The sequence below is a fragment of the Ranitomeya variabilis genome, chromosome 2, assembly GCF_051348905.1.
Source record: "Ranitomeya variabilis isolate aRanVar5 chromosome 2, aRanVar5.hap1, whole genome shotgun sequence".
Lineage (NCBI taxonomy): Eukaryota > Metazoa > Chordata > Amphibia > Anura > Dendrobatidae > Ranitomeya > Ranitomeya variabilis.
The window spans coordinates 236,149,890-236,176,848 of NC_135233.1; the positions used below are offsets into that span (position 1 = coordinate 236,149,890).

Sequence of the window (26,959 nt, forward strand, 5' to 3'; positions counted from 1 at the left end):
CGGTTCTGGTGCTGTTATGGGTGTCGCTGCCTGGTAGTGGGAGCTTATTGAGCCGCTGAATAGTGAGGAGTCCAGTGACTTGTGGGAGATCCTGTGTGGCTGGAGGTTCCTGAGCCCTGTGTGGTCGGTGACTGGGGCAGTGCACGACGTCTCAGTGATAACACTAGAATCATCAGCTCCATGGCAGGCAGGGAAATATCCCAGGTTACTATACAAGATCTCTGCTTGCTGTCAGTACTTTTTTTTCCTTAGGAGAACTTGTTATTTGCCAGTTGAGTTGTTGTAGCATTGAACGCCACCATTTCGTGTATCCGTGTAACATGCTGGAAAACAGGAACAAATTCTAGTGGGATGAAACGCTGAAGGAATGGGACACCACCATTGTTTCTGCGGTGTTCACTGTGCGGTAATCACAGTCTGGTGACTGGATTCTCCTGGTGGTACCAGTGCAGCCCACCAGATTTATTTATTATTTTTAATAAACACGTCCATTTTTTAACTAGCAGCACGGTCGCAAAACGTCCCTCCACGTGCATACGGATGACATCCGGGTGTCATCAGTGTGACACGTACTGGCGCCTGGGAAGCAGCGGTGCTGTCTGCGCTGTTTCTTGGCATCGGGAGCTGATGACAATTCTCATCATTCTCCCCTGCTCAAGCTGCAATCAGTTCTAGCAGGGGACAAAGTTGCGAGCTGTCATCAGCAGTTAACAGTGCGAACAGGCGGCGGCTGATAAGAGTATTCATCAGCTGTCACCTGCACTATAAATAATAAAATAAAAAAGTATATGACGTGGGTTTCTTCTGTATTTTTCATAACCAGCCAGGCAACAACCAGCTGTCAGCTTCCGCATTGCTGGTTGTCAATAATAATTATTTATTTATATAGCACCATTAATTCCATGGTGCTGTACATGAGAAGGAGTTACATTCAAATCACAGATATCACTTACAGTAAGCAAACTAATAATTACAGAGAGGCGAGGACCCTGCCCTTGCGGGCTTACATTCTACAGGATAGTGGGGAAGGATAAAATATTGTTCCTATTAATAAATTTCTTTATCTAAATAAAAACAAAACAATAAAAATACGCATATTTAGTATCGCCGCGTCTGTAACGACCCGACCTCTAAGGGTATGGCTCCACGGTCCGGAGGGGCGGCGGTATCGCCGCAGCGGCGAAGCCGCTCGGCGTTAAGCCCCGCACCCTTCCTGGGACGCGATGGTGCCGGATGTGTACAGTACACATCCGGGATTATCGCACCCCTCGCCATAGGGCCCTGTGATATGCCTTGCGGGGACGCTGCGTCCCCGCAAGGTGTACGGACATGCTGCGATCTGAAAAGACGCGCAGCATGTCCGGAGTCGCAGGGCCGCCGCGTGCGGGTTTCCACGCATAGTGGAGACGGGATTTCATAAAATCCCCTCCACTATGCTGGAACATCTGGATGCTGCTTGTTTGACGCTGCAGCGTCAAACAAGCAGCGTTTACGTACCGTGGAAACATACCCTAAAACTGTCCCACTAGTTAACCCCTTCAGTGAACACCGTAAAAAAAAGAGGCAAAAAACAACGCTTTATTATCATACCGCCAAACAAAAAGTGGAATAACACGCGATCAAAAAGACGGATATAAATAACAATGGTACCGCTGAAAACGTCATCTTGTCCCGTAAAAAAACGAGCCGCCATACAGCATTATCAAAGAAAAAATAAAAAAGTGATAGTCCTCAGAATAAAGCGATGCAAAAATAATTATTTTTTATATAAAATATTTTTTATCGTATAAAAGCGCCAAAACATAAAAAAATGATATAAATGAGGTATCGCTGTAATCGTACTGACCCGAAGAATAAAACTGCTTTATCCATTTTACCAAACGCGGAACGGTATAAACGCCTCCCCCAAAAGAAATTCATGAATAGCTGGTTTTTGGTCATTCTGCCTCACAAAAATTGGAATAAAAAGCGATCAAAAAATGTCACGTGCCCAAAAATGTTACCAATAAAAACGTCAACTCGTCCCGCAAAAAACAAGACCTCACATAACTCTGTGAACCAAAATATGGAAAAATTAGAGCTCTCAAAATGTGGTAACGCAAAAAATATTTTTTGCAATAAATAGCATCTTTTAGTGTGTGACGGCTGCCAATCATAAAAATCCGCTAAAAAACCCGCTATAAAAGTAAATCAAACCCCCCTTCATCACCCCCTTAGTTAGCGAAAAATTAAAAAAATGTATTTATTTCCATTTTCCCGTTAGGGTTAGGGAAAGGGTTAGGGTTAGGGTTGGGGCTAGGGTTAAGGCTACAGTTAGGCTTGGGGCTAAAGTTAGGGTTAGGGTTTGGATTACATTTACAGTTGGGAATAGGGTTGGGATTAGGGTTAGGGGTGTGTCAGGGTTAGGGGTGTGGTTAGGGTTACCATTGGGATTAGGGTTAGGGATGTGTTTGGATTAGGGTTTCAGTTATAATTGGGGGGTTTCCACTGTTTAGGCACATCAAGGGCTCTCCAAACGCGACATGGCGTCCGATCTCAATTCCAGCCAATTCTGCTTTGAAAAAGTAAAACAGTGCTCCTTCCCTTCCGAGCTCTCCCGTGCGCCCAATCAGGGGTTTACCCCAACATATGGGGTATCAGCGTACTCAGGACACATTGGACAACAACTTTTGGGGTCCAATTTCTCCTGTTACTCTTGGGAAAATACAAAACTGGGGGCTAAAAAATAATTTTTGTGGAAAAAAAAAGATTTTTTATTTTCACGGCTCTGCGTTATAAACTGTAGCGAAACACTTGGGGGTTCAAAGTTCTCACAACCCATCTAGATAAGTTCCTTGGGGGGTCTAGTTTCCAATATGGGGTCACTTGTGGGGGGTTTCTACTGTTTAGGCACATTGGGGCTCTGCAAACACAATGTGACGCCTGCAGACCAATCCATCTAAGTCTACATTCCAAATGACGCTCCTTCCCTTCCGAGCTCTGCCATGCGCTCAAACGGTGGTTCCCCCCCACATATGGGGTATCAGCGTGCTCAGGACAAATTGGACAACAACTTTTGGGGTCCAATTTCAACTGTTACCCTTGGAAAAATACAAAACTGGGGGCTAAAAAATAATTTGTGTGAAAAAAAAAAGATTTTTTATTTTCACGGCTCTGTGTTATAAACTGTAGTGAAACACTTGGGGGTTCAAAGTTCTCACAACACATCTAGATAAGTTCCTTGGGGGCGTCTAGTTTCCAATAGTGGGTCAATTGTGGGGGGTTTCAATGTTTAGGCACATCAGTGGCTCTCCAAACGCAACATGGCGTCCCATCTTAATTCCTGTCAATTTTGCATTGAAAAGTCAAAAGGCGCTCCTTCCCTTCCGAGCTCTCCTATGCGCCCAAACAGTGGTTTACCCCCACATATGGGGTATCGGCGTACTCAGGACAAATTGTACAATAACTTTTGGGGTCCATTTTCTTCTATTACCCTTGGTAAAATAAAACAAATTGGAGCTGAAGTAAATTTGTTGTGAAAAAAAAGTTAAATGTTCATTTTTATTTAAACATTCCAAAAATTCCTGTGAAATACCTGAAGGGTTAATAAACTTCTTGAATGTGGTTTTGAGCACCTTGAGGGGTGCAGTTTTTAGAATGGTGTCACACTTGGGTATTGTTTATCATAATAGACCCCTCAAAATGACTTCAAATGAGATGTGGTCCCTAAAAAAAAATGGTGTAAAAATGAGAAATTGCTGGTCAACTTTTAACCCTTATAACTCCCTAAAAAAAAAAAAATTTTGGTTCCAAAATTGTGCTGATATAAAGTAGACATGTGGGAAATGTTACATATTAAGTATTTTGTGAGACATATCTCTGTGATATAATTGCATAAAAATTCAAAGTTGGAAAATTGTGAAATTTTTTCAATTTTCGCCAAATTTCCATTTTTTTCACAAATAAACGCAGGTAATATCAAAGAAATTTTACCACTATCATGAAGTACAATATGTCACGAGAAAACATTGTCAGAATCACCAGGATCCGTTGAAGCGTTCCAAAGTTATAACCTCATAAAGGGACAGTGGTCAGAATTGTAAAAATTGGCCTGGTCATTAACGTGCAAACCACCCTTGGGGGTAAAGGGGTTAATGGGAACCTGTCACCCCAAAAATCGATGGTAAAGTAAGCTCACCGTCATCAGGGGCTTATCTACAGCATTCTGTACTGCTGTAGATAAGCCCCCGATGTTACCTAAAAGAGGAGAAAAAGAGGTTAGATTATACTCACCCAGTGGCGGTCCCGCTGCGGTCCGGGTCCGATGGGTGTCTCAGGACCGGTCCGGAGCCTCCAATCTTCATTCCATGACGTCCTCTTCTGGTCTTCGCGGCTGCGGCACAAGCGTACTTTGTCTGCCCTGTTGAGGGCAGAGCAAAGTACTGCAGTGCTCAGGCGCCGGGACAGGTCAGAGAGGCCCGGCGCCTGCGCACTGCAGTACTTTGCTCTGCCCTCTACAGGACAGATAAAGTACGCCTGCGCTGCAGCCGCGGCGATAAGACCAGAAGAGAACGTCATGGAATGAAGATGGGAGGCTCCGGACCGGACCTGAGACACCCATCGGACCCGGACCGCAGCGGGACCGCCCCTGGGTGAGTATAATCTAACCTCTTTTTCTCCTCTTTTAGGTAACATCGGGGGCTTATCTACAGCATTACAGAATCCTGTAGATAAGCTCCTGATGAGGGGTGAGCTTACCTCACCATCGATTTTGGGGGTGACATGTTCCCTTTAAGGATAGGCGTGATTGTGGCATGTTTGAAAGCAGAAGGGAAGGTGCCAGAAGTTAGTGATAGGTTGAAGAGGTGGTTTAGGGATGGGATAAGAGTGGTGGTGAGGTTGGGGAAGAGATGGGATGGGATCGAGCGCACAGGTGGTGAGGTGCGATTTGGAGAGGAGACAATTAAGCCCCCCTTCAGTGATGTTGGATAGGGAGGTTATGGGGTTTGGGCATTGGTCTGGTATACAAAGGGGTTGTGGTGGTTGAACAATGAAGACTTGCCATGTTTGGTTGATCTTATTTTGAAAGTGTATGGCATAAATTAGAGGTGTCCCCATGCCGTATATTTTTTGATTATTTAAAAAACCTAGTGTAGGGGTCCCCACCATTTTTGACAACCAGCCAAGCTAAAACAGACAGCTGGGGGCTGGTATTCTCAGGCTGGTAAGGGGCCATTGATATTGCCACCCCCCAGTCTAAAAATAGCCCGCAGCAGCCCAGTAAAAGTTGCTTCTATTAGATGCACCAATTGCCCTGCTCTTCCCACTTGCCCTGTAGTTTTGGCAAGTGAGGTTCATATTTGTGGGGTTGATGTCACCTTTGTATTGTCTGGTGACATCAAGCCCACGGATTAGTAATGGAGAAATGTCTATAAGGTATGAATGTTTTTATTCATCCATGTGTAAGGAGATAGACCAGACTGCGGGTACCTGCATTCCGGGTCCGGAACTGAAAGGGCTGCTTCCTCTGTTTCCGGGGGGAAGCCTGAGGGAGGCGGACCTTCCCATGCTGCCGGAGAGAGGCCTGAGAGAGACGGAGCTTCCTGCTGACAGGAGGGGGCAGGGAGAGCCGTTGGAGAGAACGCAGCAACTGGGCAAAAAGGGAAAAAGCACGTGAAGCCAGTCAAACTCCGGCGCAGAGCAGCGCGGAGCAGAGCAGTGAGCGGCGCGATAGGCTGCCCCTTCCCCCACCTGAGAATACCAGGCCTGTGACCGGCCGTGCTGCTGCTGTCCAGGAGGAAAGGTGCTGGGGGGGATTAGTGTGCCAGCGGAGCCATGCAGACCTATGTGCACAGAGCAGAGCCAGGGCAGGAAAGCCGAGTGGTGAGTCGGGTGCAGTGTCTGCTGACAGGGCAGAGCGTTCTGTGCATATAACCTCACCCGACAGTACTCCTTCACTTAGGTCCCCAGCGGGGGCTGGTGTACTACTAGGCGACAGAACCCGCCATCCTGGAGGAGACACAGACTTGAGATCGGGACTGTATCAGGCGTGCGACGCTGAGAGAGGCTGGTGACTAGGCATGAGCCTTGTCACCCAGGACCAGTGTACGCCGCAGAGCGAAGTCCCATTCCGGCGGTCGATTATGTTGAACTCAGTACCGTGCTAGACACCTTAAGTACGGGAAATCCACTGTGATGAGACGTTACGCTCCGTTGTTGTCGGTGCCGTCGTTGGATTCCAACCTTCTACAGACTTTGCTGAGATGTCACGTGCCGCTGTTGTCGGTGCCACTGTTGGAGCCCATTGACGCTGCACAGAAGTAGACTACAGTCTAAGTCTTTAATTCTGAACTATCGCTTGCCCCTGTCCTACCCTGGCACTCTCCCAGTTCTGCCCCATTTCCTACCACCACCCTGCAACCCACTACTCCCTGCGTGGAGTGCATTTATTGTTAAATAAATACTTTAACTCTTGATCTGCCTCCTGTCCGTGGCGACATCCTGCATTCCTGCGATTTCTACACATGGATGGTGTCTTACCAGTCATGTTGTAAGTTTTTTACACAATCTTGGTAAAGTTATAACACTTTTAAACACTCTTTATTGCTTTTTTTAGTGGGAGGGGGCATGGACATGGGAAGATAACTGATGACAAAATATGGCAGTTCTGATGCTTATTTATTTATGTTAAAGCTAAGAGTTAAATTCCTTTTTTATTTTCATATTCAGACTTTTCGGACCCAGTTACCGTAAATGTGCTTTTTTTCTTTTTATTACTGAGAAACATTATATACTAATCCTTAAAATATATATATATATATATATATATATATATATATATATATATATATATATATATATATATATATATATATATATATATATATATATATATATATATATATATATATTTAAGCTTCCAGCCTGTGATTGTGTGATCACTTGTAATGCAGGATATGGGACAAATCACTGTGAAGCCTGGCCATTGGGATAACAGAATGGCATTGTGACGGGTATTGATTGTTTAAATGCTGCTGTCAGTGATTATCAGCGGTATTTAAATGGTTAAACAGTAGTGATGTGAGCTGGCTCTGGCCGCTGCAGTCGTTGGTGGGTGCTGGCAGTGACATACTTCTGGCATCTGCCCCATGTGGAGCGTGCACAGCTTGGCAGATACTATTAGTGCTGGACAATTCCTTTAAGAAGTTATTCTGCCTAACTTAATCTGTATTGTTGATGATGCCCTTCTTAAAGGTGAAGTTATATGCCATCACTTACTGTAATTATCATTGGGGATCCGAAACCTTGGACCCCCACCGGTCCTAAAAATTAACTGCAGAACAGTTCCAAAAAACTGTGATGGCATGCAGCAAGGAAAATGAACATTGGGTTTATGATTCTATCATAGCGATAATATCTAGTCAATCAGCATGAAGATTGCAGTGAAAATATCATTTTTTTTTAATTGTTTTCTTGTTCTTTGACAATTCTCATAATGATATCTACTTGTATTGCGCACATAAATTATTATTTCTGTCACTAACAAACATCTTTTATCTGTTCCAGTAAGATTTATGAAGTGTAGAGTACTTTCCTAGCAGAAGAAGTACATTTATAGCAACATAAAGAGTTGGAAAAAGGATCCTGTGTGCTGATGGCGACTCAGTCATCCCACTCATCGTCATCATCATCCTCTGCTCCTTCGTCATCCTCTTCATCTAAAGACACAGAAGGCACAGTGAGTATTAATAGCAATTGGGGGGTAATAACAACCGCATACCACTCAAACATAAAACACCTGATGCATGATTTTAGGATGGTGAGAAATACCTGAAGAATGGATCACTTTGCTTCTCTTTTGCATTACATGCATGAGAGCTCCAACCAGCCCCTCGGAGCTTGGATTAGACTGAGGAGAGGTGGGCATGTCCACTGGTTCTGTCACCTAAAAAGTAAAGCAAAATTATTCAAAACTTTTTTTTTTTTTTTTTTAAATCTGGGTATCAAATGCATTCCCTTAATGTGAAAAAATGAAGGGGTTGTCCTATATAAAAAAAAAAATGCAAAAGGGGAGGAAAGGCTAAAAAAATTAATAAGATGATGTGTACTCGCATGTACTAATATAATTTCTACGGTGGGACAAGAAGCGATGAAGCTCTGTTCTGTAGTTTTCTGACTCCTACAGCCAGACATGGGCTGAATTATGAGGCGTCATCGATTCTTGCCCCATCTGAGCCGCCTGCACAGGTCCTACAGGGGATGGAACAGGTGAGTTTGGATCATTTTGTCTGATAATCCCTTGTAAATTATTAGAAAACTGAAACTCATAAGATCTATGTATAGAGTACATTTCAGTTGCATTATGGCCACGCCCAGTAGTTGGGTCATGTTGGGGGTTGTAATGTATGTGGTTTTATGACCGCTCACCTTGTTCAGTTTCATTCCTTGTCTGATCTGGTCCAGCAGGGCTCCGCGACCACCAGGGGCAGGCGAGGACTGTGGTCCTTGACCTCCTGATGTAACTGGAGGAGGAGGAGGTGGTGGTCCTCCATGAAACTGCGGTTCTGGAGCTGGTGGTGGAGGTGGAGGTGGAGGAGGTGGACCTCCACTTCGTGGAAGCGGTGGGGCGCCACCCCGTGGCGGTGGGGGAGCTCTGTGGAAGTCAGAAGGAGGTGGTGGAGCAGGAGTACTGCGAGATGGCGGAGGAGGTGGAGGGGCACCAGAGCCTCGGGTTGGAGGAGGAGGTAAGGGGCCAGTTCTACCTCTTCCCTGTGGTGGACGGGTTGGAGATGGTACAGAGCGTGAGGGTGGAGGAGGTGGTGGGGCAGAATCTGTAGAGAAAAAATGTGGTTAGCAAATAGATAATAGCCCTATGGGATTTCTGATTTGGTTTTGTCAAGTTTTCTATAGGTTTTCTTGATTCTTCCCACATTTGCAATTGGATGTTAGAACCTTTCCATGTGGAATATGTCAGCATTATGTAACGGATCATAAATAATGGACATTCTCCTGGCGGATCCTCACCTCTCATCATCATTTCCTCCTTTACTGCCTCCACCCCTCCATGCTGCTCTATGAAGTCGTAGATCAGCTTTGAGGTTTCTGCGTCTTGCAGTTGCGCTTCGCTTATCCCTGCCTTGTTGAAAAAATTGAGCAGTGCCGGATCCAACGCATTTACCTGGTTGTAAGATTATAGAAGGGGGACATCATGAGACCAGGGAAAGGGTGGGCACTGTCAGAAAACATGGTCCGAAACCTCCATTAAATAGGACACAGTCAATACTGCTGCATAATATAATTTTCTCGGTCTCCCATGACAGCACTACGGAGAGAGGGGATCCGCCCTTCAGGGACAGGAAACCTACAGATAAAAGGGCGGTACCTCTCCCTCGCATCAGTTGGTTTCCTGTCCCTGACGGGGAACCTCTTTTCGGCAGTACCTGCAGAAGACGCCGTATCCAAAGGACCGGGACCGGACAGTCGGGTTCCGGCAGCGAGGAGGCTCCTGTCGCGGCTCGTCCGGTGCCCGAAGCCGCCATCGCTGGAACCGAGGGGTTCTTCAGGGTGTGCGGGGGGAGAATCGCCGCCACTCTGAAAGAGGCAGGGGCGCTGAGACACCCGGAGCTCCTGTGCTGACAAGCGCACGCTCCGGGTGTACAAAGATGGCCGCCACTCAGAAAATGCGGCAGGACTTCCGGGTCATCGCCGCGCGCATGCGCGGTAGCTTTTTCTCCCCGGGGGACGTGACGTAGGAGCCGGAAGGGCGCTGGACGCTGGGAGGTGGCGCCAGATTCAAATGGGGAGATAGTGCGCACATGGTTGTTGCACTATCTCCCTGGAAACATGGAGGACAGCGACGTACAGCTAGAGCCGGAGCAGCAGCCGAGGCAGCAGCACCAGCACCCTAAGGGAACCAGGAGAAGTGGATCCAGCAGTCATTCAACACAGCGCAGCAGATCTGCTGCAGTGACCAATTCTCCGTCTCAAGAGTTTCCTCTACCAGACCCGGGCCCCCCTCCAGAACCGGTACCTGCGTCCACGTCTGAATGGTGAGTGATCTCCGAGAAAGTTCATATTTTGTAATGGGGTTCCTTCTTCTCCCTTATTAGGGAAAGAAGAGGTTGGAGAAAAAGAAAAATAGATCCTGCCCCACCTGTAACAAAGCTTTGCCGGTAGCCTGGAACAAAAAGCTTTGTAAATCATGTATACAACGTTTATTATGTGAAGAGACCCCCAATTTTGCATCTGAGCTGAAAACGATAATCAGATCTGAGGTTCAGAATGCCCTCACATCTTTCAAAAAAGTGAAAGATAAGAAAAAAGAGGTAGTATGTTCCCACTCTGATCAGTCTTCATCTGAGGACACGGATTCCAACAAATCTGATTCCCCCTTATCATAGTTAGTTACATAGTTACATAGTTATTAAGGTTGAAGGAAGACTGTAAGTCCATCTAGTTCAACCCATAGCCTAACCTAACATGCCCTAACATGTTGATCCAGGGGAAGGCAAAAAAACCCCATGTGGCAAAGAGTAACTCCACCATGGGGAAAAAAATTCCTTCCCGACTCCACATACGGCAATCAGACTAGTTCCCTGGATCAACGCCTTATCAAGGAATCTAGTGTATATACCCTGTAACATTATACTTTTCCAGAAAGGTATCCAGTCCCCTCTTAAATTTAATTAATGAATCACTCATTACAACATCATACGGCAGAGAGTTCCATAGTCTCACTGCTCTTACAGTAAAGAATCCGCGTCTGTTATTATGCTTAAACCTTCTTTCCTCCAGACGTAGAGGATGCCCCCTTGTCCCTGTCTCAGGTCTATGATTAAAAAGATCACCAGAAAGGTCTTTGTACTGTCCCCTCATATATTTATACATTAACATAAGATCACCCCTTAGTCTTCATTTTTCCAAACTAAATAGCCCCAAGTGTATCCTCCTCCGACGAAGATTCAGCCCGTCACTGCTTCCCACTAGAGGAGGTAGATACTCTAGTAAAAGCGGTTAGAGCCACTATGGGGGTAGAGGATCTCCGTCCTGATAGAACGGCTCAAGACATAATGTTCGGTGGCCTGGGGCAGAAAAAGTGGAGAACTTTTCCCCTAAATTCCAATGTTCAAACATTGATTAAAAAAGAATGGGAGAAACCTGATAGGAGAAATTCCTCAGTACCCTCTCTTAAAAGGAAGTATCCTTTCGAAGACGAGGCGTCTACTTCTTGAGACAAGGCACCTAAATTGGACGTCACGGTAGCCAAGGCCTCGAAAAAATACGCGGTCCCGTTTGAGGATATGGGTACCCTTTAGACAAAAAAGCGGATACTTTTCTTAAGGGGGCGTGGGAATCGGCTCGGGGTAGCCTGAGACCTGCGGTTGCTGCAACATGCACCTCCAGATCTTTAATGGTGTGGATTGATCAATTAGAAAAACAGATTAAAGACGGGCCACCCAGGAATAAGATGCTAGATTAAATCCCTGTGATTAGAGCAGCAGCAGCGTTCCTAGCAGATTCCTCAGCGGACTCCGTGCGCTTAACATCCAAGGCCGCCGCCCTCTCCAACGCAGCCAGAAGAATATTATGGCTTAAAAGTTGGCCAGGGGATCTCCAGACGAAACTAAAATTATGTTCTATTCCATGTGAGGGGAATTTCTTGTTTGGGGAGACTTGGATGACATCCTCCAGAAAGCTGGGGATAATAAGAAAGGTTTTCCAAACCTGGGACCAGCTCCATTCAGACAGTCCTTTCAGAGCCGGAGATTTTTTCGCCGAAAGCCCCCCAGAGAGCAGAATAAATGGGACGAAGGAAGAAGAAGGGATACGGGTTACCTTTTTGGCAACACCTCCCGTGATAAAAAACCCTCTAAATTACATTTTTCCTACGGTGGGGGGAAGACTCACTTCGTTCCTTCCCGCCTGGAAGAAAATATCCAACAATACCTGGATTTTAAATCTGATTCACTCCGGTCTAAAAATAGAGTTTCTCTCTTTACCCCCCCCAAAATGATGTAGTAACAAGACAAGGTACTCAGCAGCAGAGCAAGCCGCACTAGAAAAGGAAATTATTTCCCTGTTATAGAAATTTGTAATTCAGGAGATCTCCCCTCAAGAAATAGGGAAGGGTTTTTACTCCCCACTATTTCTAGTGCCAAAACCCGATGGCTCTTTTCGAATGATAATAAATCTAAAAAACCTGAACAAATACGTAAAAAATCAAAAATTCAAAATGGAAACAATAAAATCTACCATAAAAATCCTCTTCCCGAACTGCTACATGGTTGTGATAGACTTAACCGACGCATATTACCATGTGCCCATCCACAAACAATCCCAAAAATTTCTCAGGATGGCGGTCTCTATAGAGGAACAAGTAAGAAATTTCCAATACAAAGCCCTCCCGTTTGGAATCTCAATTGCTCCACGAGTATTTACAAAAATAGTAGCGGAAATGATGGCCCACATGAGGGAACAAAATATATTAATAGTCCCTTACTTGGACGATTTCCTTATTGGAAGCGACTCGGCTCAAAGTTGCAGAGAACAGCGGGACCGAGTGATATGTATTCTGACGGACTTGAGTTGGCTCATAAATACAAAAAAATCAAGGTTGGAGCCCTGTCAAATTCAGGAGTTTCTGGGACTAACATTAGACTCCCAGGTTCAAGAATGCCGGCTCCCAGTTTCCAAAAAAGACAATATAATGGCTATGATAGCACGAACTCTACACAACCCCTCCATGACTCTAAGGAGGGCGATGTCACTACTGGGCTCTCTCTCTTCATGTCTGCCAGCAGTTCCTTTCGCGCAATTCCACACGAGAGAGCTTCAATGGCTTATACTAGAATGGCAGTCAATACTAAAAAACAATTTAGAAGGTTGCATCATTCTAAATTCCTCAGTTATTCATTCCCTTCTCTGGTGGGGAAAAAACAAAACCTTTCAAAGGGAATCCCTTGGATGGCAAAAATATCTCGGGTAATAACAACCGATGCGAGTCCCAGGGGGTGGGGGGCTCACATGGAAAACAGAGAGGCTCAGGGAAACTGGTCAGTTCAGGAACTATCAGCATCCTCAAACCAAAAAAAACTTTGGGCGGTGCATCGAGCTCTTCTATTTTTTCTAACTTACATTCAAGGACATCATGTCCGAATTTTTTCTGACAACAAAGTGACAGTAGCGTATATAAATCACCAGGGAGGAACAAGGTCTCGATCACTGATGAGTTCCTCCGCCGAAATTATCAGTCTTGCAGAGGAAAATCTACTATCCCTTTCTGCACTACTTATTCAGGGGTCAAACAACGAAAAAGCAGATTACTTGAGTCGGACTCAGTTAAAACAAGGCGAGTGGTCCCTAAACCAATCCATCTACAACCAGATTACAGAAATGTGGGGGACCCCAACAATAGATTTATTCGCCAATTCCAAAAACAAAAAAGTAAACATGTTTTGCTCACTAAACCCGGAAGGGAACCCCCAGGCTCTGGATGCCTTTCTGATTCCATGGACCCACAAACTAACATATTCTTTTCCTCTAATTGTTCTGATCCCGGCAGTCATTCGGAAAGTCAGAGAGGACAAAACAAAAATGATCCTTATAGCCCCATTCTGGCCGAAAAGGACATGGTTTTCCTGGCTAAGGATGCTATCGGTCTCAGACCCATGGATCCTACCGAATATACCAGACCTACTACAGCAAGGGCCGATCTTCCACCCACAGGAGTCGAACTTACATTTAACAGCCTGGATTTCGAACGGAGACTATTAAAAAAAAGGGGTTTTTCAGACAACTTAGTAGCTACGTTGTTAAAAAGTAGAAAACCTATTACTACTAAAGCATATGGGAAAACATGGAGGAAATTCTTATCCGTCTCCAAGGTGAAAGTCCAGGATGGGCCTTCCATTGATAAAATACTTGAATTCCTTCAAGAAGGTCTGGAGCAGGGGTTGGCGGTCAGTACTCTAAAGGTACAGATAGCAGCTCTGGGAGCACTCTATAATCAAAATATTGCGGCCAATCTATGGGTAGTAAGATTTATTAAAGCGGTAACAAGGTCAAAACCTCTAGTTACTCAAAAAATACCCTCTTGGGACCTAAACTTAGTTCTCTCTGCACTAACCGGTCCTCCATTCGAACCCATAGACACAATTCCCATAAAAACACTATCACTTAAGACCATTCTTCTGGTAGCTTTAACATCTGCGTGCAGAATAAGTGACATTCAAGCCCTGTCCTCTAACCCACCCTTTACAAAAATATTAGATGACAGAGTCACTCTTAGACCTGACCCGGCCTATTTGCCAAAAGTGGCATCCAAATTTCATAGGTCACAAGAAGTATCCCTGCCGTCCTTTTGCCCAAACCCAAAAAATGAGAAGGAGCAAAAATTCCATAATTTAGATGTCAGGAGATGCCTAGTCCAATACTTAGATTCCACCCGGGAGTATAGGAAGGAAGGTTCTTTGTTTATCTGTTTTCAGGGTCCCAGAAAAGGATTCCGGGCATCCAAAGGCACCTTGGCAAGGTGGATAAAGGAGGCAATAGCCTTGGCGTATTCATCCTCGGGGAATACGATCCCAGATGGTATAAGAGCGCATTCCACAAGGGCAGTAGCTACCTCATGGGCTGAGAGGTCAGATGTATCAATTGAGCAAATCTGCAAAGCGGCCACCTGGTCATCACCATCAACCTTTTTTAGACACTATAGATTAGATCTAGCCTCTGTGTCTGACTTGACCTTCGGGCGAAGGGTTCTCGAGGCTGTGGTCCCTCCCTAAGCTTAATCTCTGCAATTCTCTCCGTAGTGCCGTCATGGGAGACCGAGAAAGTCAGTTACTCACCGATAACGGTGTTTCTCGGAGCCCATGACCGCACCCGCTTATTCCCTCCCATCACGAGTGCGGTGAGCACTTACTTACCTATAACTTATCTAACATAATATAGGCACGGTGTTCCTCTAATAAGCAATGTTATAATATGTTTTCTCTGTTGTAACTAACCTGGAGGTCCTCCGATGCTCTGTAAACCAACTGATGCGAGGGGGAGGTACCGCCTTTTTATCTGTAGGTTTCCTGTCCCTGAAGGGCGGATCCCCTCTCTCCGTAGTGCTGTCATGGGCTCCAAGAAACACCGTTATCGGTGAGTAACTATGACTTTCTTTCTGCTTTGGTTGCTCTCCATTTTCAAGATCTCTGTTTGCTGTCAGTGAACATAAACACTTCCCATAACTGTGGCTTTTCTGCAATTGTTCTAATGTATCATTTTAGGCAATCTTCTATGCACGGCCACAAAATATCCTTACTGTCCCGGACTGCAGCCTCATGGCTCTTACCTGCACTGATACATTATATCAAACTGCATCTGCATGAACGTAGCAGTAGGTGAGTGTCCAGAACAACTTCTCTTTCACTCATCCTGAGCAGAGGAATTTGTCCAAACCTTAGCGCCACTTTTATGCCGACAATTTGCTTGTTGCAGCGTACGACATATTGGCACTAACATTCAAAACTTTTTCACCTCTCTTTTCTGTGTTCAATAGAGGTAGAAGGGAGGCAATATATAAAAAGGTGAAAGGTACTGACATACGTACGTCATATCCATTATTTGGATCCCAGCCAACATGAGAGACATGCCTGTAATAAAGCAACATATATTATATTGTGTACAATGTAACCAAACCACCCCAGTAAGTAATGCATCACATACTATAACACTAACGGTGTGAACCTAAGTTTTCCCCTGCCGAGGTGGTCCTCCTCGCTTGCCAAATAAGCTGCAGAGGGAACCCGGATACATGGAGCGCGCCGACTGATCAGCTGTCCGGCACCGCAGCTGCATGTGTCGCGGCTGTGTCACTGTCACACCACATGCATGAAGAGCCCAGCACACAGGCAATCCATGCATGTGTTGTGACTGTCACACAGCCGTGACATATGCAGCTGCAGAGCCGAACAGCTGATCAATCAGCACGCTCCATGTATCCGGGTTCCCTCTACAGCTTATTCGGCAAGCGCTATATCTTGCCGAATAAGCAGAGACCCTATCAAATTCGCTCAACTCTATGACTCCTCCAGCTCAGTGTATACAGATGAGGCCATTGCCCCCTCCTCTATTCTGAGACTGTTACACGGCCCTAGCCATGCTGTCAATGAGGGACCCAAGAAACCAAAAGGCCACCCCAACTTGTATTAATGGCAGTATTTCAGTAGCATTAAGTAATAAGTTCTAGCCACCACTGGTGTACTGGCTCATTAAGTCTTCATGATGTATTGTTCTTACTTGAAACCACTCGGTGCTCCGATATCGGCCTTAGAGAATTTCTTCTTCCCCTTTTTGCTCTTGGATTTATCACTGGGCACAGGAAGGGCTCGGTATCTTTCCAACGTGATATCTGGGTTTTGGATACTGACTGCCGTCATGTTAAGGCCAGGGGGCTGGATCGGTAAATGAGGTTGTGGACTTGGTGGACCTAGAGTGATTAGCAGGTATTAAAGCATTGCACAAGGCTAAAATATCCACCACAAGGGGATCTGTGGCCTCCACCCCAGGCTATACCAGTCTGAGGTCAGTAATGCAGATATTCCCATCTCCTTTATCTTACCATTGGAGAATTGTCCTGGCGGTGGGGGCAGGGGGAGGGTGTTTCTCCTTTCTGCAAATAGTAAAAGAAGAAGCAGTTAGTTGTTATCCTCTTGCACGCACCCAATCTCGGGTGGCATTCTACTTACCATCTGACACTGGCGGAGGATGTGGGAGCCCTTGGCGTTTTTCTGAAACAAGATGACATGATAATGTAAGCTGCACAAACATCAGAACAGGGGTGTAACGTCATAAATACAGCTACTGTGCATCTGTGAAGAGGAGGGATACAATATAGGGGGTTTTCCTTTCTGTTATCTACTGCCAAATACTGCTTCCATAGTAGCGGTATGACTTATCATTACTACTCTGTCTTAGTGAATGTTACATGTGCCAAGGTGGCATTTGGGCATCATAGGGTTTAATGATGGGTTGCCACCGATTCCTTCTATAACTAGATCTGTTTGTGCACCCTTTACATTACAGCTTGCGCTTAAGGACTTTCCATTTGTTATTGTGCCAATAGAAGTCTTGCCCTTTTTGATGCCCCTATAACATTTTCGTTTAATCATAGTTTATTTCTTCAAGCTTCACACATCAATACATTGGGGCCACCTAGGAATCGGAAAGGTTTCATCTCCACTTTATACCTTGTCTGTGTTGTCTCTTTTGCAATTTTTCTTCAACAACAGCTCGAAATATTTCAGCTTCCTCTTCATTGGCAAAATTCAGTCCAGCCTGGCATTCCTTGGGGTAGAGTGCACAGTGTTACATTCATGGATTTGTCACATAGCTAAGCTCCACTTTTGGAAGTGATTGTTAAAGGGGGCACAGGATTATGACAGGATGTGAGTCCCACTGTAACAAGTGGTTGGGGGTTAGGGGACTCAGTTTTCCACTCAGGTGGAGAACATCTATGATGCATATACTGAATGGCTGCTTAGTCTTATTAGTTAAATGTGTTTTGTTTTTCTGTTACATTTCTTTTTTAAATGTTTTGATAGTTCTTTTCGTTATTCCGATCATATTTAAAAAAAAAAAGAAAACCCTCTTGCAATTTTCACACTGGCCACTAAGTCTAATACTAAACTCCTATTTCCTGGTCTGTACAGAAGAATCACATGTCTTTGACCCATTCTTCACTACAGGAGAGATTTCTGGCCATGCTTTGATCTGCACAGGGGTCATAGTGCAGGGAGGGGGAGGGGGAGGAGGTGAGCTGTGACATCCTCTATTGCCCATGGTGGATCTGGTGTAAAGTAGTTTTATTAGTCATTTTCACATCTCACCTCCTCCCTCTTCTGTACAATGACTAACAGCTTTATATACAGTAGATAACACAGGATCCACCTCTCAGAGTAGGTGACGTCACAGCTCACCTCCTCCCTCTGGTGGCTTTTTTATTATCTACTGTATATAGAGGCGTTGTCTACTTTATGTAGAGGTTTTATCAGTCATTGTACGGGAGGAGGAGGTGAGCTGTGATATTACCTATTGCGAATGGTATATCCTGGGTTATCAGCTGCATATAAGAGATATCAATCATTGTACAGAGGGAGGAAGTGAGCTGTGACATCACCTATTGTGAATGGTGGATACTGTGTTATCTACTGTATATAGAGGTGTTATCAGTCATTGTAAAGGAGGAGGTGAGCTGTGACATCACCTATTGTGAATGATGAATCCTGTGTTATCTACTGTATATAGAGGTGTTATCAGTCATTGAACAGGAGCAGATGAGCTGTGACATCACCTATTGTGAATGGTGTCTCCTGTGTTATCTACTGTATATAGAGGTATTATCAGTCATTGTACAGGAGGAGGAGGTGAGCTGTGACATCACCTATTGTGAATGGTGGATCCTGTGTTATATACTGTATATAGAGGTATTACCAGTCATTGTACAGTAGGAGGTGAGCTGTGACATCACCTATTGTGAATGGTGGATCCTGTGTTATCTGCTGTATATAGAGGTGTTATCAGTCATTGTACAGGAGGAGGAGGTGAGCTGTGACATCACCTATTGTGAATGGTGGATCCTGTGTTATCTGCTGTATATAGAGGTGTTGTCAGTCATTGTACAGGAGGAGGAGGTGAGCTGTGACATCACCTATTGTGAATGGTGGATCCTGCGTTATATACTGTATATAGAGGTGTTATCAGTCATTGTAAAGGAGGAGGTGAGCTGTGACATCACCTATTGTGAATGGTGTCTCCTGTGTTATCTACTGTATATAGAGGTGTTACCTTTGTAATTATATCTGTGATGCTAATGAGACTGCTTAAAAGTCATCTGTGCAGAAGTATGAGATTATTATTGAACTTAGTGGACAGTGTGGAAATTTCGAGTTTTCTGATTTTTGCTGGTGATATTGAAAATTGACAGAAAAAAGTCTTAAAAATATATTTGGAGCAGCATGGTGGCTCAGTGGATAGCACTGCAGCCTTGCAGCGCTGGAGTCCTGGGTTCAAACCCCACCAAGGACAACATCTGCAAGGAGTTTGTGTGCGTTTCCTCCGGATTCTCTGGTTTCCTCCCACATTCCAAAGACATACTGATAAGGAATTTAGATTGTGAGCCCCAACGGGGACAGCGATGATAATGTGTGCAAACTGTAAAGCGCTGCGGAATATGTTAGCGCTATATAAAAATAAAGATTATTTATTATTATTATTATTATTATTTGTGTATCGTAAAAACTTGATTTAAACCATCAGTCATTTTCTGACCACACATTCCCTTTAAATGATAACATAGTGAGTGTCCCTGTGTCATGCTCTGCCCCTTCAGGCCTCTACTGGGTATAACACAATATGTGACTTGTACCTGCAGCCTTCGTACATAGGGTTGGCTCGCTTCACTTATCTGGTACATCATGGCTTGTGAATGATGGACCACCCGAGCTGCATTCCTATTTTGCTCTTATTGCTATTGTCTGGACACAGCTGAGCTGTAGTGCTTGCCTTGTACAATGTACAATTTGATGCATTGTATAAAATTGCTTCCATGTTCTCAAAGTGCCATTCCAGATGGCGACCAGAAGCATTGTGAATGCAGCTGGATATGTGAGTAGAGAAGGAGCATGGGCATATTTGTGTTTCTTGCAGAGATCATTTATATCCGAACCACAGCAGTGACTATGGATATGACACGCATTCCTCATGGACCAAGTGAGTAGACAGACTTACATCTGAGGGGAAGGTGTGGAAATATGGACAGGGAGTGAGATACATGAGCTGCTGGAAAAGCTCCTGCTCCCAAATCAGCTTTTCTTCCTGCAAAATAAAGAAGCGACACAAGTTCAGGCTAAACCCTAAAGCCGCCATACATGGGATATTCCTGCTGTCTCATATCTGTCTGGGGATGCTAGCCCGTATTTTGTATTCTTCCGTGTTTGCCGCTTTCTCGCTTCGCCTCAGTAGCGCAGCTCCAGCTTAGCTGCTTTATGTACAGGGGCCTGATTAAACTCTCATTTTCCCTGTGCTTTACACTGCAGCTCTGTGTGTTCACATTGACCACTGTAAATGAACAGCTCAGCTTAAAGGCATAGTATGGTGAGCCTCTCCTGTGTCCTGTCTTCCTGAATTTATATATAAATCTTATTTAGGGTAAGTTCACACTAGGCATTTTCTTTTTCAGTGTTTTTTTTTTTCTGCAGCAAAACCTGATCTCTAGGCAGGAAAAAGCTGCAGAAAAAAGCGTAGTTTTTGTTGCAGTTTTGGCATGGTAGAATTGTCTCTTGTACATGCTGATAAAGTTTAGTGTTGAAAAAAAAACTCCTATTCTACAAAATCAAGTTTTGGCACACAAAACGCAGCAAAACCTGATACCTGCGTTTTTTCAGCATTTTTCACTACCCTTTCATTTCAGTGGGTGAAAAAACACTGAAAGAATTGACATGCTCTATTGTGCAAAAAAAAACATGCCAAGCAAAAAATCCTGATGACGAAAAAGCAAGCGGTGTGCATCAGATTTCTGAAATCTCATAGACTTTGCTGGTACTGTAAAACGCAGCTGGAAATTTGCATAAAAAAAAACGCCTAGTGTGAACATAGCCTTATGTTTTGGAGAAAATCCACAACTTTGTGAACAGCAAATCATCCAGTTTATGGAGCCATTTCAGGTACTTGGATTACGGTATATCTCTGCATATCTTGTCACAGTTGTAGGAGCGGCCCTATCGGGTGCGACTGTGTGATACATACCATGATGTCATAGATCCGGATAAAATAGGAATGCTTGGGATTGTCTTTCACCAGACACACAACGCCACAGCTCTGCTTTATCCAGTGATCATTACTCGGCGACAGGAGTAGCTGAACCACTGTGGTTGCCAAAGTCTGAGGATGTGAGAATTGTGGTAATAAAACTGATTTGTGAATGACAAAGTTACACCAGTCTGTATATTTATCTGTAATCAGAGTATTATACATTTACGTAGGAGACATGAGCAGGGTCCCATATGCTGCACCACAGACCCGCCTCCACCCCTCCCATGGACTCTTATGAAGAAGGAGGAGCTTCTGATCAGTCCTCATTTCTGATTGGATAAGAAAGTTCCCTTCCAGCCACTATTTGACACCCTTCAATGCATTCTGCCACCCCCATGTAAATATCAGGCTGCAATAAATACAGTGAACACTGCACTTGGACAGTCCTTGTGAATTCTTAGACCAGTTTCCCACTCAAGTTTCCTGTTGTGGCTTTGGCTCGCTCTGTGTTTTTACAGTATGCTTCAGTGCATCTTTGTCTGTTCCAAGACCAAACACAGAAGAATGGACACTAACATTTTCCTCTGCCTTAATTTCACAGTCACCCCTATAATCCTTCGCTTTCTACTATCCCCCCTAATCCCTACACCTAGTAATGATCTGGTCATCTCTCCCTCCATCCTCCTCATCCATCTCACCTCCTCCTCAGAAATTTTCCTCAACATACAATCCTCGGTCTGAAAACATAGACAGCCCCATCATGCCCTTTCCTGCTCGCATCTGCTATCACTTTCTCTGCTCCTCCTCACTGCCAGCGATATCTCCCGAAATCCTGGACCTCCTCACCACATCCCCACAGCCATTTCTACCTCCCATCCACATTCTTTCACAACTTTCTGTAACTTCTCTAACCTTATACCCATTCACCCAGTCACCACTTCTCCAGTCTTACAAACGGCAGCTCTATGGAATGCTTGCTCTGGCTGCAACAAACTTTCCTACATCCATGATCTTTTTATTACTAACAAACTTTACTTCCTCGTCATCATTGAAACCTGGCGCACCCCCTCTGAAACAGCCTCTCCAGCTGAATGTATGGTGGATTCCACCTTTCCCACACACCCTGCCCCAGCAACAAGCATGTTGGAGGAGTTGGTTTTATCCTGCCAGATAACTATTCCTTCACCTAAATCCCACTGCCACTCTCTGATACCCTCCCTTCCTTTGAGGTGCTCTGTGTGCATATCTACTCCCCCTCCAACTGGCTGTCATTTACCGCCCCCCCAGGGCAAGCCACCACCTTATTCAACCACTTCACCACCTGGCTACTTCATTTCCTCTCCTCTAACATTCCCACTATCATGGGTGACTTCAACATCCCATCGACACTTCCCTCTCAGCTGTCACTAAATTTCTATCTCTCACTTCCTCCTTCGGCCTCGCTCAGTAGTCTTCTGCAGCCACTCACAAAGATGGCCACACACTGGACCTCATCTTCACCCACATCTGCTCCCTATCTAACCTCCCTAACTCGCCACTCCCTCTTTCTGACCACAACCTACTTACAGTCTCTTCCCTTTCCTCTCCAGGTCCACAATGCCCACTCCACAAACTTGCACACCCTTGCAGAAATCTTTAACCCCTCGATCCACACTCACTCTCTGAATCCCTTCTCCCTCTTACAAACATGAGTTAGTTACGCAATGTGGACGCTGCTGCCGCTTTATATAACACCACAATAGCTGTAGCTCGAATTGGTTGCCCCTCTCACACATATCAAAGCATGCAAAATCAACAGACTACCCTGGCACACCAGCCTGACCAAAGAACTGAGGTGGGCTTCCAGGGTTGCTGAGCAGAGATGGAAAAGATCCCACTCCAATGAGCACTTAATCTCACTCAAACAGTCCCTCACTACTTTCAAAGCCATACTCGCTGCAGAAAAACAAACCTTCTCATCTCTCATTTCCTCCATGTCTCACAACCCTAAACCGCTATTCAACACTTTCAATTTTCTCCTCTGTCCCCCAGTACCTTCTTCCTCTCCACTCATCTCAGCTAAAGACTTTGCCTCATTCTTCAAGCAGAAGATTGATAACATCAGAGAAAGCTTTGGCCTACAATCCCCACAACCCCTCTTCCTAACTACTCAGCCCTCCTCCTCCAAAACCAGCTTCTCCACCATTACAGAAGATCAACTTTCCTCTACTCAAGCTCACATCTACCCACCTGTGCACTTGACCTGATCCCATCCTACTTCATTCCAAAACTCACCAGTCTCATTTTTTACATTTTTGTCAAATTACTGATATTTTTTTATAAATAAACACAAAACATATCAACCTAAATTTACCATTAACATAAAGTATAATGTGCCACGAAAAAAACAATCTCAAAATCACTGGGATTTATTGAAGCATTCCAGAGTTATTACCACATGATGAGTGCACTTTATCTCCTGTTTTGACTACTGTAACCTCCTGCTCTGTGGCCTCCCCTCTAACACTCTTGCAACCCTTCAATCTATCCTAAACTCTGCTGCCCGACTAATCCACTCATCCCCCCGCTATTCCACAGCCTCTCCTTTGTCAATCCCTTTACTGGCTCCTCATTTCCCAGAGACTCCAGTTAAAAAACCATGACATACAAAGCCATCCACAACCTGTCTCCTTCATACATCTGTGACCTTGTCTCCTCGTACTTACCTGCCTCACAAGATCTCCTTCTCTACTCCCCTCTTATCTCCTCTTCCCACAATTGCATACAAGATTTCTCCTGCACATCACCCCTACTCTGGAACTCTCTACCGCAACATATCAGACTCTCGCCTACCGTGGAAACCTTCAAAAGAAACCGGAAGACCCCCCTCTTCCCACAAGCTACAACCTGCAGTAACCACCAAACCGCTGCCCGACAAGCTCTACCCTCACCTCGCGGGCAGGGTCCTCTCTCCTTATTTACCAGTCGTGACTTGTATTGTTTAAGATTATTGTACTTGTTTTTATAATATATACCCTTTTTCACATGTAAAGCGCTATGGAACAAATGGCGCTATAATAATAAATAATATATACTGTAGTGCTTGAAAAAGTATTCGTACACCTTGAAGTTTTCCACAGTACACCCTCAAACGTTAATGACCAGGCCATTTTTTTACAATTCTGACCATTTTATGAGGTTATAACTCTGGAACGCTTCAACGGATCCCACTGATTCTGAGACTGTTTTTCATGATATATTGTACTTCATGATAGTGGTAACATTTCTTCGATATTGCTTGTGGAAAAACGGAAATTTGGTGAAAAATTTAGCAATTTTCAGACTTTTTATTTTTATGCCCATAAATCAGAGAGTTATGTCACACAAAATAATTAATAAATAACATTTTCCATATGTCTACTTTACATCAGCACAATTTTTTTAAACATTATTTTTCTTAGGAAGTTATAAGGGTTAAAAGTTGATCGGCAATTTCTCATTTTTCCAACAAAATTTACAAAACCTTTTTTTTTAGGGACCACATTACATTTGAAGGGACTTTGAGGTGTCTATATTGACAGAACATACCCAAAAGTGCATTCTAAAAACTGCACCCCTTATGGTGCTCAAAACCACATTCAAGAGGTTTATTAACCTTCAGGTATCTCATAGGAATTTTTGGAATGTGATTAAAAAAATGAACATTTTAACTATTTTTCAAAATTTTTTTACTTTAGACCCCAATTTTTTTTATTTTTACAAGTGTAACAGGAAAAAATGGACTCCAAAATTTGTGTAATTTATCCTGAGCATGCCTATCAGGGCCGCCATCAGGGCATTACAGCCGTTACTGCTGTATGGGGCCCGGTCAGCAGCAGTGCACAGAGGGGCCCGCAGATCCGGGGCCCCACTGTTGTGCTTCTACTGATCGGGCCCCATCGTGCACTAAAATACTGTGCACTGCGGCGCACATGTCGGCGCTCGGGCCCGGGAGCCGTTTTGGAGCTGTGCACGGCCGTCTTACCTAGTCGGCTGTGCAGCTCCTGCTCGGCTGTAGCTAGAATGTATGGGCTCCCTGCAGGTCCTGACTACAGCCCATACATTCTAGCAATCTCAGTAGTGAATGTGCTAGAATGTAGGGGCTCCTGTCAGGTCCTCTCAGCAGCCCATACATTCTAGCTGCTGCTTCACTGCTGGAAACACTAGACGGCCCGGGAACGACTGAGGTAAGTATGAAAAACATTTTTATATTGTTTTTTTTTTTAAATGGGTGAGGTGGGGGAGAGTGAGAAAAGCAGATATAGCGGGCACCACATCAATGTACTCAACAGGGATCTACCAATTGCATATGAACCAACACAGAAAAAAAAACAAGACAAAGGATATGCACATACAAGGGATCAACCTGAATATTCCACTTTATTTAAATGACTTATATAAACAAGGCAAAAAAGGGGCAACACATTTAAAAACATTTAAAAACCACAAAAGGCTAAATAGCCCAAACATAATCACCCCAAACGGACCCAATGATGCAATGATGGCAGTGCTCATACAGGATATATAAATAGATTAAATACAAATCTCCAAATACGGAAACTCTCATGTTAATCAAAAAATATATACAATACAATAGGCTGCCAGCTGACCCATCAAAAAAGGCTTGTTCTAAATATATATAGGACATAGGAGATATACTGGTGGGTATCTTGTCCCCATAGTTTAATACAAAACCAGTATAGCCCCTATGTGTCCTGTCAACCCTATGTAACGTACAATTAGAGTGCACTACCGACTAAGCACCCCCTGGCATATAAGTATTAAAGAATCATACTGACCACAATATCACACAAGTATAGTGACCAGCCTAAGCAAAATATCTCACAAAATAACACAAGCGCTGTTGGAGCGGCCGGCATCTCAATTCCATAATGGTGGTCAGATTTGCCAGAGCAGTAGCATGATACCAAATACAGTCCGTGAGGAGTGAGAAGGCCCCACGCATATCGACGCTGCTAGAGCGTCTTCCTGAGCCCTCTCCCCTGAGCACCCAGGGGGTGCTTAGTCCGGTAGTGCACTCTAATTGTACGTTACATAGGGTTGACAGGACACATAGGGGCTATACTGGATTTGTATTAAACTATGGGGACAAGATACCCACCAGTATATCTCCTATGTCCTATATATATTTAGAACAAGCCTTTTTTGATGGGTCAGCTGGCAGCCTATTGTATTGTATATATTTTTTGATTAACATGAGAGTTTCCGTATTTGGAGATTTGTATTTAATCTATTTATATATCCTGTATGAGCACTGCCATCATTGCATCATTGGGTCCGTTTGGGGTCATTATGTTTGGGCTATTTAGCCTTTTGTGGTTTTTAAATGTTTTTAAATGTGTTGCCCCTTTTTTGCCTTGTTTATATAAGTCATTTAAATAAAGTGGAATATTCAGGTTGATCCCTTGTATGTGCATATCCTTTCTCTTGTTTTTTTCTGTGGGGGGGAGTGAGACTGCAGATGATGGAGTGTGTTTGAGGGGGCACTGCGCATGATGAAATGATAGGGGGCTGCAGATGATGAAGTGTGTTTAAGGGGGCACTGCGCATGATGAAATGATAGGGGGCTGCAAATGATAAAGTGTGTTTGAGGGGGCACTGCGCATGATGAAATGATAGGGGGCTGCAGATGATGAAGTGTGTTTAAGGGGGCACTGCGCATGATGAAATGATAGGGGGCTGCAAATGATAAAGTGTGTTTGAGGGGGCACTGCGCATGATGAAATGATAGGGGGCTGCAGATGATTAAGTGTGTTTAAGGGGGCACTGCGCATGATGAAATGATAGGGGGCTGCAAATGATAAAGTGTGTTTGAGGGGGCACTGCGCATGATGAAATGATAGGGGGCTGCAGATGATGAAGTGTGTTTGAGGGGGCACTGCGCATGATGAAATGATAGGGGGCTGCAGATGATGAAGTGTGTTTGAGGGGGCACTGCACATGATGAAATGATAGGGGGCTGCAAATGATAAAGTAAGGGGGACTGCAGATGAAGTGAAGGGGGAATAGTCGACTAAATGATGAAGTAAGGTGGACTGCAAATGATGAAGTGGGGGTGATGGGGACTGTTCATCAAGTGAGTGTGAGGGATGGTGGACAGCAATTGAATTGAAGGTGGGGGTGGGGAGAGCCAATGGTGTATTGA

General features: G+C 44.5%; 1 protein-coding gene across 1 annotated transcript in view; it reads right to left on the reverse strand.

Moving 5' to 3' along the window:
• Positions 1–7,422: 7,422 nt before the first annotated feature.
• The window catches only part of WAS (WASP actin nucleation promoting factor), a 40,580-nt gene continuing 21,043 nt past the window's right edge, over positions 7,423–26,959 (reverse strand). The window contains exons 2-12 of the mRNA XM_077284110.1: positions 20,770–20,904; positions 19,753–19,839; positions 17,214–17,310; positions 16,713–16,754; positions 16,586–16,636; positions 16,264–16,453; positions 15,575–15,617; positions 9,004–9,157; positions 8,407–8,810; positions 7,810–7,924; positions 7,423–7,697 (exon numbers count right to left, since the gene is read on the reverse strand). Coding sequence (XP_077140225.1) covers positions 7,642–7,697; positions 7,810–7,924; positions 8,407–8,810; positions 9,004–9,157; positions 15,575–15,617; positions 16,264–16,453; positions 16,586–16,636; positions 16,713–16,754; positions 17,214–17,310; positions 19,753–19,839; positions 20,770–20,904 — 1,374 coding nt within the window. The 3' untranslated portion in view covers positions 7,423–7,641. The remainder of the gene's footprint in view (positions 7,698–7,809; positions 7,925–8,406; positions 8,811–9,003; positions 9,158–15,574; positions 15,618–16,263; positions 16,454–16,585; positions 16,637–16,712; positions 16,755–17,213; positions 17,311–19,752; positions 19,840–20,769; positions 20,905–26,959) is intronic.